Source organism: Hippocampus bargibanti, linkage group LG09 (assembly GCF_051943395.1).
Source record: "Hippocampus bargibanti isolate YZ-2025 linkage group LG09, ASM5194339v1, whole genome shotgun sequence".
Classification (NCBI taxonomy): domain Eukaryota; kingdom Metazoa; phylum Chordata; class Actinopteri; order Syngnathiformes; family Syngnathidae; genus Hippocampus; species Hippocampus bargibanti.
In genome coordinates this window covers 8,210,755-8,226,757 of record NC_142742.1, presented here as the reverse complement: position 1 = coordinate 8,226,757, position 16,003 = coordinate 8,210,755, and the positions used below count along the sequence as shown (strand labels likewise).

General features: G+C 40.3%; 1 protein-coding gene across 1 annotated transcript in view; it reads right to left on the bottom strand.

The window, feature by feature from the left end:
- Positions 1-4,491: 4,491 nt before the first annotated feature.
- The window catches only part of arid1b (AT-rich interaction domain 1B), a 229,321-nt gene continuing 217,809 nt past the window's right edge, over positions 4,492-16,003 (bottom strand). Inside the window, exons 16-22 of the mRNA XM_089003853.1 lie at positions 14,440-14,609; positions 13,461-13,593; positions 13,078-13,194; positions 12,911-12,986; positions 10,410-11,148; positions 9,491-9,621; positions 4,492-8,225 (exon numbers count right to left, since the gene is read on the bottom strand). Coding sequence (XP_088859979.1) covers positions 6,483-8,225; positions 9,491-9,621; positions 10,410-11,148; positions 12,911-12,986; positions 13,078-13,194; positions 13,461-13,593; positions 14,440-14,609 — 3,109 coding nt within the window. The 3' untranslated portion in view covers positions 4,492-6,482. The remainder of the gene's footprint in view (positions 8,226-9,490; positions 9,622-10,409; positions 11,149-12,910; positions 12,987-13,077; positions 13,195-13,460; positions 13,594-14,439; positions 14,610-16,003) is intronic.

Sequence of the window (16,003 nt, the reverse complement as noted above, 5' to 3'; positions counted from 1 at the left end):
ACTTTGTTTACATTCATGTGATGCTGCGTTGTCAACTCGTTTTTTGTTCTTTTTTCATTTGTTTTCGTGCTCACTCAGGCTGAAGCTGATTGATGAGAGACAACAGTACGAGACAGCATTCAACTTACCTGAATGCTTATACCTACTCCTGTTCTCGCATCGCGTTAGTTCAGGTTACGTACTGTACATATTCTCATATTTTCATTCATACTCAATACCCCCCAACCCGGAGAATGGCTCCTAAATGCCCTGTGCCTTCAAAATCATCCAGTGAACAGAACAAGAAGAGGAAAATTATGACAGTGAGTGAAAAAGTCAAATTACTGACAAACTGAGGGAAGGCGAAAGTTATGGTGCTGTTGCACGCCATTACAAAGTCAATGAATCTACGGTGTGTTACATCAAGAAAGACGAATAGTGTGCCTGTAAATATTATACTGTATATACTGTATGTAGATAGTGGACTGTTTACTTTGCATGAGAGTTTTGCACTGTAGTACAAACATTTACTGTGATTCTTTATGCATTCCCTGTACTGTGTTCCACTAAATTTGGTCTCATAAATATTTTTTGGGACTCATACACATATAAATTTAGGGTTCACTACATCACGGTTTTTCGTCTATCGCAGATGGTCCCAGTCCGCATTAACCGCGAAAAATGATGGATTACTGTATTTCAACAAATACCAAATGAAACGGAATATTCTGGCTGTAATTCATATCTTTACTTTTGGGGATCAAAAAGAATGTATGCAATTTATATTTTTGTAATTCATTGATCAACTAGTCGAGTATGAGAATTTTGTACTGCCAAATGTTGGCCTTGCATTGGCCTCACTAAAATCAATATTGATCTGTCCCCAGTGGAAATGTTAAATAATTTGCAATGTCATACATGAAACTACAATATAATACAAAACATACAATACAAATTTGTTATTTAGTTTTTTTTTTGTTCTTTTGACTTCAAGACGGCGCCGCGAGAGTGGCTGCCTTTCCAGCAGCTCCCGTGTTTTGCTTTTCTACTTTCATTTCTTTCATAACTTTGCTGCTGTGAAATGTAAATTTCTCCACTGCGAGACTAATAAAGGCAAATCCAATCCAATCCAAAACATCCTGATTTGGGAAAGTCTCGGTAGTAAAGATAATTGCTGATGTAAATGTCCATTTTTTCCCAAATGGCGTATTGGGTTAAAGCCACGTGATTGGTCAAGAACGCAGCAGTGAGGGGGGGGGGGGGGTGTTAAACATTAAAGAGACGACAGAGAGAGTGAGAAGACACACACACACATACACGCGTTCACACGAAAGGGAGACAACAGAGCTTGAAACACAAAAAAACAAAAGTGAAAAAAAAAACAAAAGTAAAATGGCGAGAAAACGGATTGAGAACAGTGGAATTTGGAATTGTTTCAACTTTGACAGTTCAAATGCAGAGTGTAGACTGGAAGGTTAAAATATCACATCAATAATGCTCCACAAATAACCTGCACAAGCTATCTGTACATTTGATGCAAAAAGCTATCAACCCAGCTAAACAGAACACAATTGATGAGGAAAAAGGTAAAATTATCGCAGAGAAAGCACCTCCAAGGGATCATTCCTCAAGATGGTGAAAGAAGAAGGCTATGTTCCTAATCAAGTGTTTAACGCTGAAAAAAAAAAAACAAAAGTAAAATGGCGAGAAAACGGATTGAGAACAGTGGAATTTGGAATTGTTTCAACTTTGACATTCCATCAAGCCATCAACGACCATCACAAAGGTAAATAAAACGACTTTATTATACTGTACAGTTTATTTCTTTAATTATAATACCATAGCACATTTATTGTATGTAAAATAAGGTATATTTTGTGTAGTTTTTAGGCTTAGAAAATTAGAAAGTAGAAAATTGTGTTTTATGGGGGCCTGGGAACGGATTATTCTCATTTTAATGGTTTCCTATGGGAAATTAATTTTTGGGATACACACTTTTCGCCTTATACACTCTGCCTGGAAACCAATTAAGTTCGTAAGCCAGGGTATCACTGTAGTCTGACATTGATGCCAACTGCAGCAGCGGTTGTGCAATTTCCGTTTCCGCCACCTTTTGTGCGATTGATTGCATCACAATTCATCTGCCTGCTATTTCACACACTTGGGCTTATTTGTAGACTTTTGACTAGTGGGTGCAACCTGACTTGTGAATCTCATCATCCTTCACCAATTACTCACACATCGACCTCCACCGGTGGTGAGAGGCAGCAAGACAATTTATTGCATATGCATGACTGTTTTGTTTCTCTTTTTAATGGTATTCATCTGCCCTGCTCTTTGTCAATCCAAGGATGGGTTTCAGTAACGGCATTTCTAGGAATGAAACAACGCCCATTAAACAGCTCAAAGACTGTACTTTAAAGTACAACTGACATCACTTTTTTGTTTCCTAACTGACATCAGAAAAAATGTTTTATAGCATCTAAAATACCCAAAACACGCAGTATGATATTTTTAGTCAAATGCAAAATCATCGCGTTATTTATGTTTTCCTTCTAATTTCGCCATCAACACGGATCAACACGAAGTTTTCAGACCAAACAAAGTACCGTAAAATGCCTTGAGGTGATGCAAGGTATGTCCTTTCTCGTTTAGGGGCGTTCCTTCAGTGACGTAGGATGAGGACTCGTCACCAACTCAAAAACAAGACTTCCGGAATATTCAGCGCACATCTTAAAATGTAAAATATAGCTATATGCGGTGGAATCTTATTAAAATACGCTCAGTAGAAGTCATTTGAAGCCATTTTACAAACTATGGACACAACTTGTCCAGAGACGTCGGTTGTCCTTTAAGAATGGACATTTTCCATGGGTGGGAATAGATTTTTTTTTCTATATGAGTGATGCAAATGACAGGCAATTATATTTCAGGTGTTGCTTTTCTCCTGAGGCCAGCTCATTAACTCATTCACTGCCAGATGTGTAAAAATGTGTCCACTCCAGTGCCAGGGTTTTTGTCATTTTCACTCAAGTTCCAGGACCCACAGAATATTGAGTTTTAGGACTACATAAACATTCAATGCAGCATAAGAAACCTTAGACTTTCTTGTTTCATCAGAGAAAATTAGTTAATTCCTAAATTATATGGGTCTGGAGTAATATGAGCTTGAAATGAGGGCCGCTGTCCAAAATACTATGCAATACAGTAAAGTCTCGTTATATCGATATCGGATATATCGATAGTCCCGGTTATATCGATACTATTTCTATGCACGCACGGAGAAAATTACATGCAAACAGGGTCGGATATATCGATAGTCCCGGTTATATCGATATTTTTTCGGACTCCCTTGAATATCGATATAACGAGACTTTACTGTACATGCAAATCGGTTTATATAGCGCTTGAACAAGAGCTGAAGCTGGAACAAAGTGCTAACATGGAAACAATGGAAAAGCTGCCCTCTTGTGGAAAGGACGTCATCGGGAAAAAAAAATCCTAAATTATACGAGTCTGGAATAAAAAAAAAGAGGTGCAAGTGAGGGGCGGCTGTACAAAAGGAAAATGCTGCCCCCTCGTAGAAGGGAAAACACGTTGCCAGAGGTCTGACTGGCTCTATAACAGCACCCCCGCTAGAAAAAAATAAAACCCAAACAAATTCGGGAATGACGCTCCATGTCCCATTTTCAATTCCCAAATAAATTCGAGCATGGTAGTGAATGAGTTAAAAGTCTTTCTGAAAAATGCACAACATAAAATAGCTCAAACCTTTTTTTCTTCCACATGTAGGGAGTAGAAAAATGTACATATACAATAAAGATGATTCTGATATTTCATGGACATTTAATATTTGGAAATTTGATGAACTGAGAAGTCAAATGTGTGCTTAAATGTGGAACTGTTGCGGCTTGGAATTGAAGCAGATTTATGTGGAACAGGAGATGTGAGACAACCCTTTTCGTCAATGGATGCTACAGCTACGTGTTTGCTTTCATCATTTAGCTTGTAGTCGACGTGCACATTCCACCATGATGTCCCTGATCCACTGGTGGAAAGACGCTTTGATCTTCTCCTCTTTCACCTAGAACTGCTTCATGTCATCACAAAGAGGGTACAGCAAGTCCTGAAGAATGAATGTCTCTCTGTGTCTTTGTGTTGTCATATTGTCTCTATGCTGTCAAACTATTTGTTATTTTGACTTCAAGACGGCGCCGCGAGAGTGGCTGCCTTTCCAGCAGCTCATGTATTTTGTTTTTCTACTTTCATTCCTTTCATCACTTTGCTGCTGTGAAATGTAAATTTCTCCACTGTGAGACTAATATTGGATATCGGATATGCCTTTATTAGTATAACGGCCAATCCAATCCAATCCAAAAATCCACCACTGCAAAGAAAGGTAAAGATACCCATAATTTCGATACAAGGTAACTTACTTGACACTACTGAAGACAACTAATATTTTATGGAATGATTGATGGAAAATAATGCCATATCTGTGATACTCGGTGATGTTCATCGTACATTTATTTGTGACATGTGCAGCACAGAGTATAAATGTATATACCGGATAAAAGATGCATATGAAAAAAGGCCAATTTTACAATGAGCATTTTTTTTGTATGTAATATATCTTTTTATAGAGCATTCCAAAAATATGCCCACGAACGTGAATGGAGGACGTTTACCAAAAAAGGAAATGTGTTCTGTACTCTTATATAACCTTGACTATATATAATCCTCTCACCCTGGCACTTTTCATGTTTTGATTACCAAAGCGATTGTTTTCTCAGCTATAATACAATGCATACAGGCTTTTTTTAATCATTCTTCTTCTGATTATTATTTTTTACATTGAAACATTGGTTACCATGTTCAAATATCAGACCCCATTAACAAAATACTCATCATAACAATAACAAATGTTGAACAACAATAAAAGCATTTGTTCATCATTCCCCAGTTCTTGCTATGCTTGATTGTGACGGGCAGAATCGTGTGCCTCCGTTGTACAGTTTGTATACAGTGATGAAACAATACAGACGAGATGTAACAAGCATATGTGACAAACGTTCCAAAGTCGTTGAGGCAATGATTAATAAATTAGACGTTTCTTTTTTTTATTGTTTTTTGTTTTTGTTGACATTTGCACTTCTCTCAAGCTGATTGGTGGGTGCAAGCTGCCTCCTTGTGGCCTAAAATACACACTGCGGGTGTATTTTCATGATCAGGTTCATAGAAAGGACCGCTTGTTTTAAGTCCTATTGCACAAGTTCTCTTCCAGCGACCGAGACATAAAATTCTCAAATCAGTCAGTGTGTTATTTGCCCCACAAGTTCTGATTAAAAAAAATCATGTACAGTGTCACATTTTTTAAAATAAATACTCTGAAAGAAAAAAAGGAGATGAGCATATTTTAATTTTTTATAAAACACACAAAAAAACTATTCAATAAAAGTCAGCACCAAAATCTGGTGGTAGCTTTATGCGCTAGAAAAAAATGTAATAATAAGCAATGACAAACATCAGAAAGTATTAAAGGACAACCGACACCGTATTTTTGTTTCCTAACTGACATCAGAAAAACGTTTTATAGCATCTAAAATACCCAAAACACGCAGGCTGATTTTTTTAGTCAAATGAAAAACACCAATAAAATGACTTAAAGTCTCCCAAAACTACTTCAAAATGACCTCAGAAAGTTTCATTTTCAGAAGGTCCCGCCCCCTTGTTCGTGACGTCACGCCAGGACGTCTTGCCTTGCTCGAGAATCAAAACAATGGCTTGGGAATCGTAGAAGATGCTTTCTTTTAACTCATCCAGTTATAAATATGATTCAAATAGTTCTGAAGAGGAAAGCATAAATGTTTGCAATCGAGTAAAGAAGTCCTTCCGTGTCATTTTGAGGCGTCTGGCCTGCAATGTAGCGTCCCAGAAAATGCACAAGATGGCGCCCAAGCTCTGTTGGAAATTGGCTGATTTGTCTAATGGGAATTAGACAAGAATCAGCTAGTATCAAACACACAACAATTCACCATCGCGTTATTTGTGTTTTCCTTCTAACTTCGCCATCAACATAGATCAACACAAGTTTTCAGACCAAACAAAGTACCTAACATGCATTGTGTGTCGCTTTCTCGCTCAGTGACGATACCTACCGTGACGTCACGTACGGACTCGTCACCAACTCAAAAACAAGACTTCCTGAATATTCAGTGCGAGTCTTAAAACGTAAAATATAGCTATATGCGGTGGAATCTTTGTAAAATACGTTCAGTAGAAATCATTTGAAGTGATTTTACAAATTACGGACACAACTTGTCCGGAGGTGTCGGTTGTCCTTTAAATATTTGTATTAAAATGAAATCAACTCCACAACGGGTACATATGGTACATTGATATTTTGTTTTGAGTGGAATAAAAAAAAAAAAAAACGATGACTAAAAAATAGCAAAACAAGTGCGTCGATCTTAACGTTGGCGAAAGTCTTTCCTCTGCTCCTGTCATAACTTCCCAAGGTGAAAAAGAACCTGGCAAATAATGGCCACTACTCCAGCGTTCAACACTGAAGAAATAGAAATATCTAACAATCTGCTTTCATAGAGCACAAATTCGCTTTTGTTCTCCTCCACTTTAGCCATGGCCAACAGTCCTTTCGCCGCTCGACACAACATGCTCACACTCGGCGGATCCACGTGTGGGTGTCCCATGTGCAACAAACTATGCGGGTTATGCTGGTATTGCGCCATGGTGACGCCGTCCTCTAAAAACGAGACCAAATTACCCACGCTGCCTTTCTGCATGGCGATAACACGAGCGGCGGTCGGGTCTCCCTGTGCCAAATGGGAAGTGATGGCCACCGCCATTTCCCTGTACACTTGCGCCTTTCTTTGCCCGACGTAGCGCACCAATACCGTGAAAAGTTTCTCCTGTCGACTGAAAGGCGGCGTGGCAAGGAGTAGATCCACGTTCCCTTCCTGGATGCTCAGTTTGCAAAGGCACTCCAGAACCAGCCGCTGCGGAGTGAGTTGCGAGTAGGTCGCCGCGGAACGAAAAGGGTCCTGGGCTTCAGCCGAGGGGCACACCATCCAATGGAGGAGACCGTCCAAAATGGGAAAGCAGATGGTGTCGGCGTAAGTGGAAAGATCGAGCTGCCCAGCGATATTAGCCAGGGTTACCATCGCGTTCTCCCTGAGCTGACTCAGACACTCCCGCCGCCATTCGTATTGACCGCTGGACAGCCCTTTGTCCTGCTGTTCATCTCTTTGATAGCTAGGGGGCGACCTGGATCTCTCAGGGTGCTGATGGTGCAGTAAAAGGAGTCTACCGAGAAGAAGAACCAAAGCGGCGTGCCTGGACATATCCGAATCGTTCCCCGGGATGAACGACAAGCCGCGGACGATGTTGGAGACGCAGAGGCAGCGTTTGGCTAACGAGTCCTGCCAGGCGGAGCTTGTGGACAGTGGAGCTTCGTCCAGGCATCGCGGTTCGTCCTCCAGTAAGGTGATGTGGTCCCGTTCGCCGTCCGGATGCACCCGGAAAGGGTAAGACGGCAACGAGCGAGCGGGGTGGGCGTCGGAGAGGGCGTCGACGCGAGCGCATAGAACGTCATCGATGGTAGCCGTGATCCGGTTCCTCGGTTCCTCGTCATCATCTGGCTTTGGTTTTTCTCTAAGCGTCTCGTCCTTCGTCCTGTCGGGCGGCTCAAAGTAGGTTTGAATGTGAGCTGTAGTGTCGCCTCCGCCGGCTTGCCAGTGGAGAAGCCCGCTGGTGAACTCAACAAGATCTTGCGTTATGTCTTCACTCGGGTCGTCTTTGTGAACGATTGTGATGGGGAACTTATCGTACTTGCTAGCTTGTTTGGGTTTTGGTTCTAGCTCCGTCACAGGAACCTCAATATCACTTTTACTCTCTGCTTTTGGGTCTTTTTCTTCATCCTTTTGGCCACACTGATGTGTTTTTTTCATCCCATCAGCTGAAAGAGGCTCTACAGGAACCGCAAGATATTCTTTTGTCGTGTTTCCTGGTAGGTCGTCTGGCACTAGAAGAGGTGGGATGGATTCAGATGGAGGTTGTACTACGGTTTCTATTTCACCATCCAAGTTAGTTTTTTCTTTCTGGTTCGATTTGAGGTCCGACAAGCTTTGCTGTGTCACCGTCCCGACTTCAAACTCTTGCAGGATTCCAAAGATCTCAATCAGGCAACGGCGGAAATACTCGACGATGAGCTCCAGGAAGCCAGGTAACTACAGATACAGAAAATGAAAATGTCATTTGTGAGCAGAAATGTGTGAAAATGAACAAAAAACATTCAAGATGTTGTTCTTTGGGGTGTTCTGACATGCTTTACATTTACGGCTTTTGATATGTGGAACGGTTGCGGCTTGGAATTGAAGCGGATTTAGGTGGGATAGGAGATGTGAAATGATCTCTTTTCGTTAATGGATGCTACAGCTTCTTGTTTGCTTCAACGGTTAGCTTGTAGCAGACATGCACATTTCACCATTACGTCCCTGATCCACTGGCGAAAAAGACGGTTTGATCCTACCCTCTTTCATCGAGAACTGCTTAATACAACAAAGAGGGTACAGAAAGTGCTTAAGATTCATTGACTGTCTGTGTCTTTTGTGTTGTGTCACACTATTTGTTATTTACCACTGCTCACCCTCAGAAAAAAAAATATCCTGTGACTGTAAAGTGTCCTTGAGAGTTTTGAAAGGCGCTTATAAATGAAATGTATTATTATTATTATTATTATTATTATTATTAGTAGTAGTAGTAGTAGTAGTAGTATTTATTATTATTATTATTATTATTAGGTATCTGAATCAGGTATTCTGATTCTGATTCTGATTCTGTACATTCTGATTCTGATATTACTACTACTACTATCACTACTATTACTACTATGACTACTATTACTACTATTACTATTATTTTTAATAATAATAATAATAATAATAATAATAATAATAATAATAATTATTATTATTATTATTATTATTATTATGTTTGTAATAATAATAATATTATTATTAACTATTTTGTAGGTTTTGCTGTTTTGCAAAAAAATGCTTCTTGTAAAGACAGCAAAACCTACACTTAATCGCCATGGTGGTTTGAGGTTGAATTTAGTTCGTGCTTACAACAGTCTTCTTAGGTCGTTTCCATGTAGGCTTTGTCATGCTGATTAAGTGATACCTGAGCTAATGGGGCAATCAGGGCCAGTCATAGGCAAGAATTAGTCAGGACAAAAGAAGTAATCAGCTTCAAGGAGTTGTCCACTGCTGCCCCAACCTTAGACCTATCAGAGCTGTGGGAGTGGCTGCCTTTACAGCAGCTCCTGTATTTTGTTTTTCGACTTCTTCCTTTCCTTTCCTTTCCTCTTACTTTCATCACATTGCTGCTGTGAAATGTACATTTCTCCACTGCCAGACTAATAAAGGCTAATCCAATCCAAATTTGTTTTAAGGAAGCGGACATCCGTAAGGTAGCTCAAAGACTTCTTTACCTGAGAGAGGTTAAACGAAGCAACAGTACTGTCATCATAGAGCAGAATGTTGATGGTATCAAGCGCCCAGGTGCTTTCTGCGAGAAGGCCAGACTTCAGTGACATCATCACACGCCAGGCCTCAGGCATCCCTGAGATGAGAAAAAAATTGTCATTTAGCTATATTTTACGTTTTAAGACTCGCGCTGAATATTCTGGAAGTCTTGTTTTTGAGTTGGTGACGAGTCTGTACGTGACGTCACTAAAGGACCGCCCCTGACCGTAAAAAAGATGCATTCTCGCAGTTCTTCCATCACATCAATGTATTTTGCTGTACTAGTGTTGCACCCAAAAGCCGCCAGAAGGCCAGAAGAGGGCGTCCAAGCACCATATAAGGAATTTATCAGCCTGTGGAAACTGAGGTGGCCACAGGAGGTTGTGTGCCATTGTGTGCCTCTTTTTTTGGGTGAGAGATTTCCCCCCAATGTTGCCTCAGAATGGCATGGAATAAATTCTTTAATCGATTGCAATCATGTATGCTTTCCTCTTCAGAACTATTTGAATCATATTCATAACTGGATGTGTAACAAGAAAGCATCTTCTGCGAATCTGAAGCCATTGTTTTGATTCTCCAGCAATGCAAGACGTCTTGGCGTGACGTCACGAACTGGGGGCGGGACTTCTAAAAATGCCCAATTCGCAGCTCATTTTTTTGCAGATTTTGGACACTAAGTCATTTTTATTGGTGTTTTGCATTTGACTAAAAATATCATACTGCGTGTTTTGGGTATTTTAGATGCTATAAAACGTTTTTCTGATGTCAGTTAAAAAACAAAAAAGTGACGTCGGTTGTCCTTTAAGATGTAATGTATTATTATTATTATTACTAGTGATGAACAAGAGAATTAATATAATGTTTAGAATGAATGATCTGCGTCACCTGTGTCCTTGGAGGTAAGCTTTCGTCGAGGCCTGAGAATCGGCATGGTGCCCTCTACAGATCCTGGTGGGTAGTTGAGGTCCCTTCTCAGGTTGTGAGGGAAGTGATTCAGAGGTCCGCACCCTTGAGAGCCCATCATGGACATCCCAGGCTTTGACATTTTCATGGCTGACAGGAAAGCAGCTTTACTGGGTGACACGCCAGACTCCAAAGTGCGTTGGAAAGATCCCGGACTGGGAGCTCTGGGCAGGTGGTTCGCCATCGATTGGGAATTGGAATAAGCGGATGAGGGGTGGCGTGATGAAAATGGAGGCATCCCGCCCGATGATGTCATGTAAGGCGACTGACGGTGCCATTGATCCTGCCCCGGTCGCCCGTCCATGTCATCTCTGCCGATGGAACCGTAAGGGGGCATTTGGGACGGGTGTCCTTGTTGATTGGGATAAGGATAACCGAGGTCAGTCCTGGATGGCCACATGTTGGCACCGTCGGCGGTGTGGTTCGGAAGTGGCCCTCCACCCATGATTCCATGCTGGCTTGGCATTGAAGAACCCATTCGATCGCGGGGGTAGGGGTATGAGAACTGTCCTTGGATGGCGCGGTGATCTGGGGCTGTATAGCCTCCACCGTAGTGATTATACATATCTGCCGGCTGGTTGGAGTAGTGCATTCCGTACATCTCGCTCTCGTGCCTCTTGGGTGGAGGACCATACATACCGTCCATGGATCGTTTGTAGCCCTGCTTGAGCAAAGGTGGTTGAGAGTCAGCAATACTGTACACTTTTAACACTGAATCATTTTTATAACATATTTTCTGCATTGGGAATCATTTATATGGCATATTTTCCACACTATAAAGCACATCGGATTATAAAGCGCACATTAACTCATTGACTGCTATATGTGCAAAAATGTGTCCACTCCAGTGCCAGAATATTGAGTTTTAATACAGCGTTAGCAACCTTAGACTCTTCTTGCGTCAGGAAAATAGTTAATTCCCAAATTATATAAGTCTGGAATTATATGAGCTTGAAATGAGAGTGGCTGTCCAAAATACAATAGAATACAAATAGAACTGCTGCCCCCTTGTGAAAAAAAAAAACATTGCCCGAGGCCATGGCCAGCGCTTGATCGGCACCCAAGTATGAAAAAACAACACATGAAGAAATTCGGGAATGGCGTTCTACGTCATATTTTCAATACCTGAATACATTTGTTAATGGCAGTGAATTAGTTAAAGGACAACCAACTTCACTTTTTTTGTCTTTTAACTGACACCGGAAAAACGTTTTATAGCATCTAAAATACCCAAAACACGCAGTATGATATTTTTAGTCAAATGCAAAACACCAATAAAAATGACTAAAATTGTCCAAAATCTGCAAAAAAATGAGCTGCGAATTGGGCATTTTCAGAAAGTCCCGCCCCCAGTTCGTGACGTCACGCCAAGACGTCTTGCATTGCTGGTGAATCAAAACAATGGCTTCAGATTCGGAGAATATGCTTTCTTGTTACACATCCAGTTATGAATATGATTCAAATAGTTCTGAAGAGGAAAGTATACATGTTAGCAATCGATTAAAGAATTATATGTGCCATTTTGAGGCAACATTGGGGGAAAATCTCTCACCCCCAAAAAAAAGAGGCACAAAATGGCGACCTCCAGTGGCCATCTCCGCTTCCACAGGCTTATAAATTCCTTATATAGAGCTTGGAAGCCCTCTTCTGGCGGGTTTTGGGTGCAACACGGTTCTCAGACCAAACATGTACAGCAAAATACATTGACGTGATGGAAGGACTGCTACAATGTGTCTTTTTTCGGTCAGGGGTGGTCCTTTCGTGACGTCACATACGGACTCATCACCAACTCAAAAACAAGACTTCCTGAATATTCAGAGTGAGTCTTAAAACGTAAAATATAGCTATATGCGGTGGAATCTTATTAAAATACGCTCAGTAGAAGTCATTTGAAGCCATTTCACAAATCATGGACACAACTTGTCCGGAGACGTCGGTTGTCTTTTAAATGAATGACATTTTCAAACAGGATTTCGCCATATTTGTTCTTTTTTGGTATCAAACGTGAAAACAGAAATTGTAGAATAGTATAATGTGGGGTATTGTCTTCATTTTCATGAACTCAAAAATATTCCAGGGTTTTATAATTTTCACAGACTACTAATCTTCTTTCTTTAAAATGTATGTTACTTGGGGGTTTTCATGGAATATTTTGGCCTTAACATCAGAAATAAATTAATTTTGTTTTTGGGGAGACACTACAAAACCAATTTCCATTTCTATTCATTTAAAATGGAAAATGATGGCCAAGTCGAGCAAAAATTCCACCTGGAAAAGTAATTTAATTTCAATATTACTTCACATATAAGGCTCATCTGTGTATAAGGCGCATCTGTGTATAAGGCGCACCTTTTACACCGGAAAATACTGTCGTTAAACTCTTTCATGATTGATGAAAGTTCATAGATATTGCGGCATCTCACCTGTTGCTGTTGGTACATCCCAGAAGGATGCATCCCATACGGCATGCCAGGATATTGTGGACTGTAGCCGTCATGTCTTCAACAGAAAACAATTAATAATGACTTTCCATATTGTAACAATAATGCCAACACATGGCAAAACTATGACATCACACCCAGGTTCTGACCTCTGATGTGAAGCATATCGGCTGGAAGAATACACGTTGCCCTCACTGTGAGGTGCCATGCTGTTTTGACTGCCAGGTGGACCCAAGCCCCCCTCCATCCCCATCAAGTGGTCCGGTCTGTTGAGTAAACAACACTTAAGATTTTCATGCCTCGACCGACAAACAGTGGAATCTCTAAAGTGGAGGAGAACCTGAGGTTATACAACCTTCGGGAATATGAAAAGAACCATGTAATGAATTCATTTCATGGTCCATTCATGTTCTTCTAAAACGGTATCAGACAGATTTTAAATTTAGCGATTCCACCGTCAATCCGCACAGACTTGGCATGACGGAGAGATATTACAGATTCATGTAAATCTTGGTGTGGCTCTTATGCTCACCTCCTGTCATAACCTGGTCCGTATGGATACTGCGAGCGTTGGCTTATACTAAGAGCTGCTGGGGGCCGTCCGTACACGTCTTGCACGCCTCCAGGCGGCATTTGTCTAGCCATGTAAGGATCTGCTACTGCCACTGAAGGGGAACAGAATCAGGATTTTAAACATATGTATATTTATATATTTTTATGTATGTATGTATGTATGGATGGATGGATGGATGGATGGATGGATGGATGGATGGATAGATAGATAGATAGATAGATAGATAGATAGATAGACAGACAGACAGACAGATAGATAGATAGATAGATAGATAGATAGATAGATAGATAGATAGATAGATAGATAGATAGATAGATAAATGGGTATGTCACATCTACATATTTCAGTGTATTTATATAAACACACACTTATGTAAACACTGTGAGTAAAATAATATTTATTTTGACATGAATTTCGAAAAAAATAAATACGTAGATGGCCAAAAATGTGTTTTATAAATCAGTCGTAACCCATATCAGACAGCAGGTGGCAGCATTCCCTAATCAATATTCACCAGTTGCTCAATTTAGTCGAGACTGTTTTTAGCATTCGACCCCGAACAATTAGCTTTTAGTCCTCCAGGATGTTCTTCTCTGTCCTCTACCTACAGGGACTCTTATATACTATTTGATGTTTCATAATACTCAGTGAAACAATGTAAACGCACCTTGTTGTTTTGCCCTTCTGTTGTACATTTTGTGAGTTAAAAACAAACAAAACAAAAAAAAATGTTACTGCTGCTCAACCAACCGACCCACGGATCCATTTACAATAGCATCAATCTGATTCGATTCTACAGCGTGTCAGTTCAGTCCAACTATTCATGTTCTATGTTGCGCAATGATAACCTGTACTTAGTTTAAAAAATGACCACGTCACATTTCATTTCACGATGAGGACAATTGACAAGTCTGTGCTTTGTGTGTGCCTCACTCACTCTTCCTCATGCCAGCGAAGGGGTCCTTGGCATCATATTGCATCCTCATCATCATGTCAGGAATGCCGAGGCCTTGCTGGTATGAAGCCGAGGGTGGCAGGGAGGCAGCCCGTTTCTGGAAAGCTGGGTCACTGACGTCTGAGAAGGGATCCTGAACACTCACGCTGCTCCTGGAAAGGGAAGGGATTTATGAATACAGGAGAGGAGTAAAAACGGGAGCGGGAACTGTGCATGAAATGTATAACGTTTCGTGATAAATGAATTCATATTTATAATTTATATACCAGCCTGTAAATGTTGTATTTTGTTATATACTCACCCCCGAATTATATTGAGTCATATTAAGATTTTTGCATTGAAGTTAAAAAAAAATCATGCTGGGCTTAATTTTTCTGAATGGCATAACCAAGGATGCATTTGGGAAATTAAAAAAAGGTGCCAGTTGGCCCCCCTTGTGTCTGAAAAGGGGGCCAAATTCAAAAAATGATGGGGCCCAATTCAATTTAAGATGGCCAAAGTATACCAAAATAGATTATTTGGAGCACATTTCTAAATTGCAAATGAAAAACCATTATTTGAGTAAAATCTTTTTTCTAATACATCAACAATATTTATTCAAGTCAAATAATTTATTCACACATCAAATAAACAGTTTCAATTTTCTTTCAAATCCTGTGCCATTTTGATATTCTACAGCACAGGTGTCAAAGTCAAGGCCCGCGGGCCAAATCCGGCCCGCCACATCATTTTTTTCGGCTCGCGAAAGCAAATCAAACTTGTTAAATTCTATGATGATTGCTAAAATCTGAGCCAAAATTTCATATTTTTGGATGTCAACCACAATAAAAGTCATTATTCTTGACTTCAGATTTGAAAACGAGTTATTCATTAATTTGCTGTGTGCTCTATATGTAATATTTGAAGGGATTTAAACATTCTAATGGGTTCCCCAAATTCATAACGGCCCTCGAGAGGAAACCATAACTGCAATGTGGCTCGCGGCAAAAAATGACTTTGACACCCCTGTTCTACAGTATTACACAGAGAACAGACTTAGAACAATATTTCTTACTCGTGTCTGCTTCAACAAATTTCTTTGCTTTGAAGATTTCAAATGCGATGCAACAGCTCTGAATCATTCCCAATACAGTATCTACTAAATTCGAATCATTAATAGCGGTTTGTTTCTTAAAAAAAAGAATGTAGTTGTTTGCTGCCTGTTAAATGTCTTTTAGAGTTTTACTCCTGTTCTCACGCTCCATATTGGAAACATCCGCCATGTTGGATGGAAATATTGCAATGCACCATGGGTAAATGGATATTCGATTAGCCCTTTCGGCAGTTTCTGGCGGATCACAGAACAGCTCGGTAAGGCAAGATGGCAAACGACGAAAGTTAAAACCTCTGATGGAAAACGAACAGTTTTCAATTTTAACTAAATATGTTTCTTTAGCCATTTTAACAGAACTACGTCATATGTAGCGCAGATCATGTAGCAATAAGCGCTAATCGTAATAGACTTGCGCCGGTGCTGGCGCAGTGGAGTTACAAAGTTGTGCTAGTG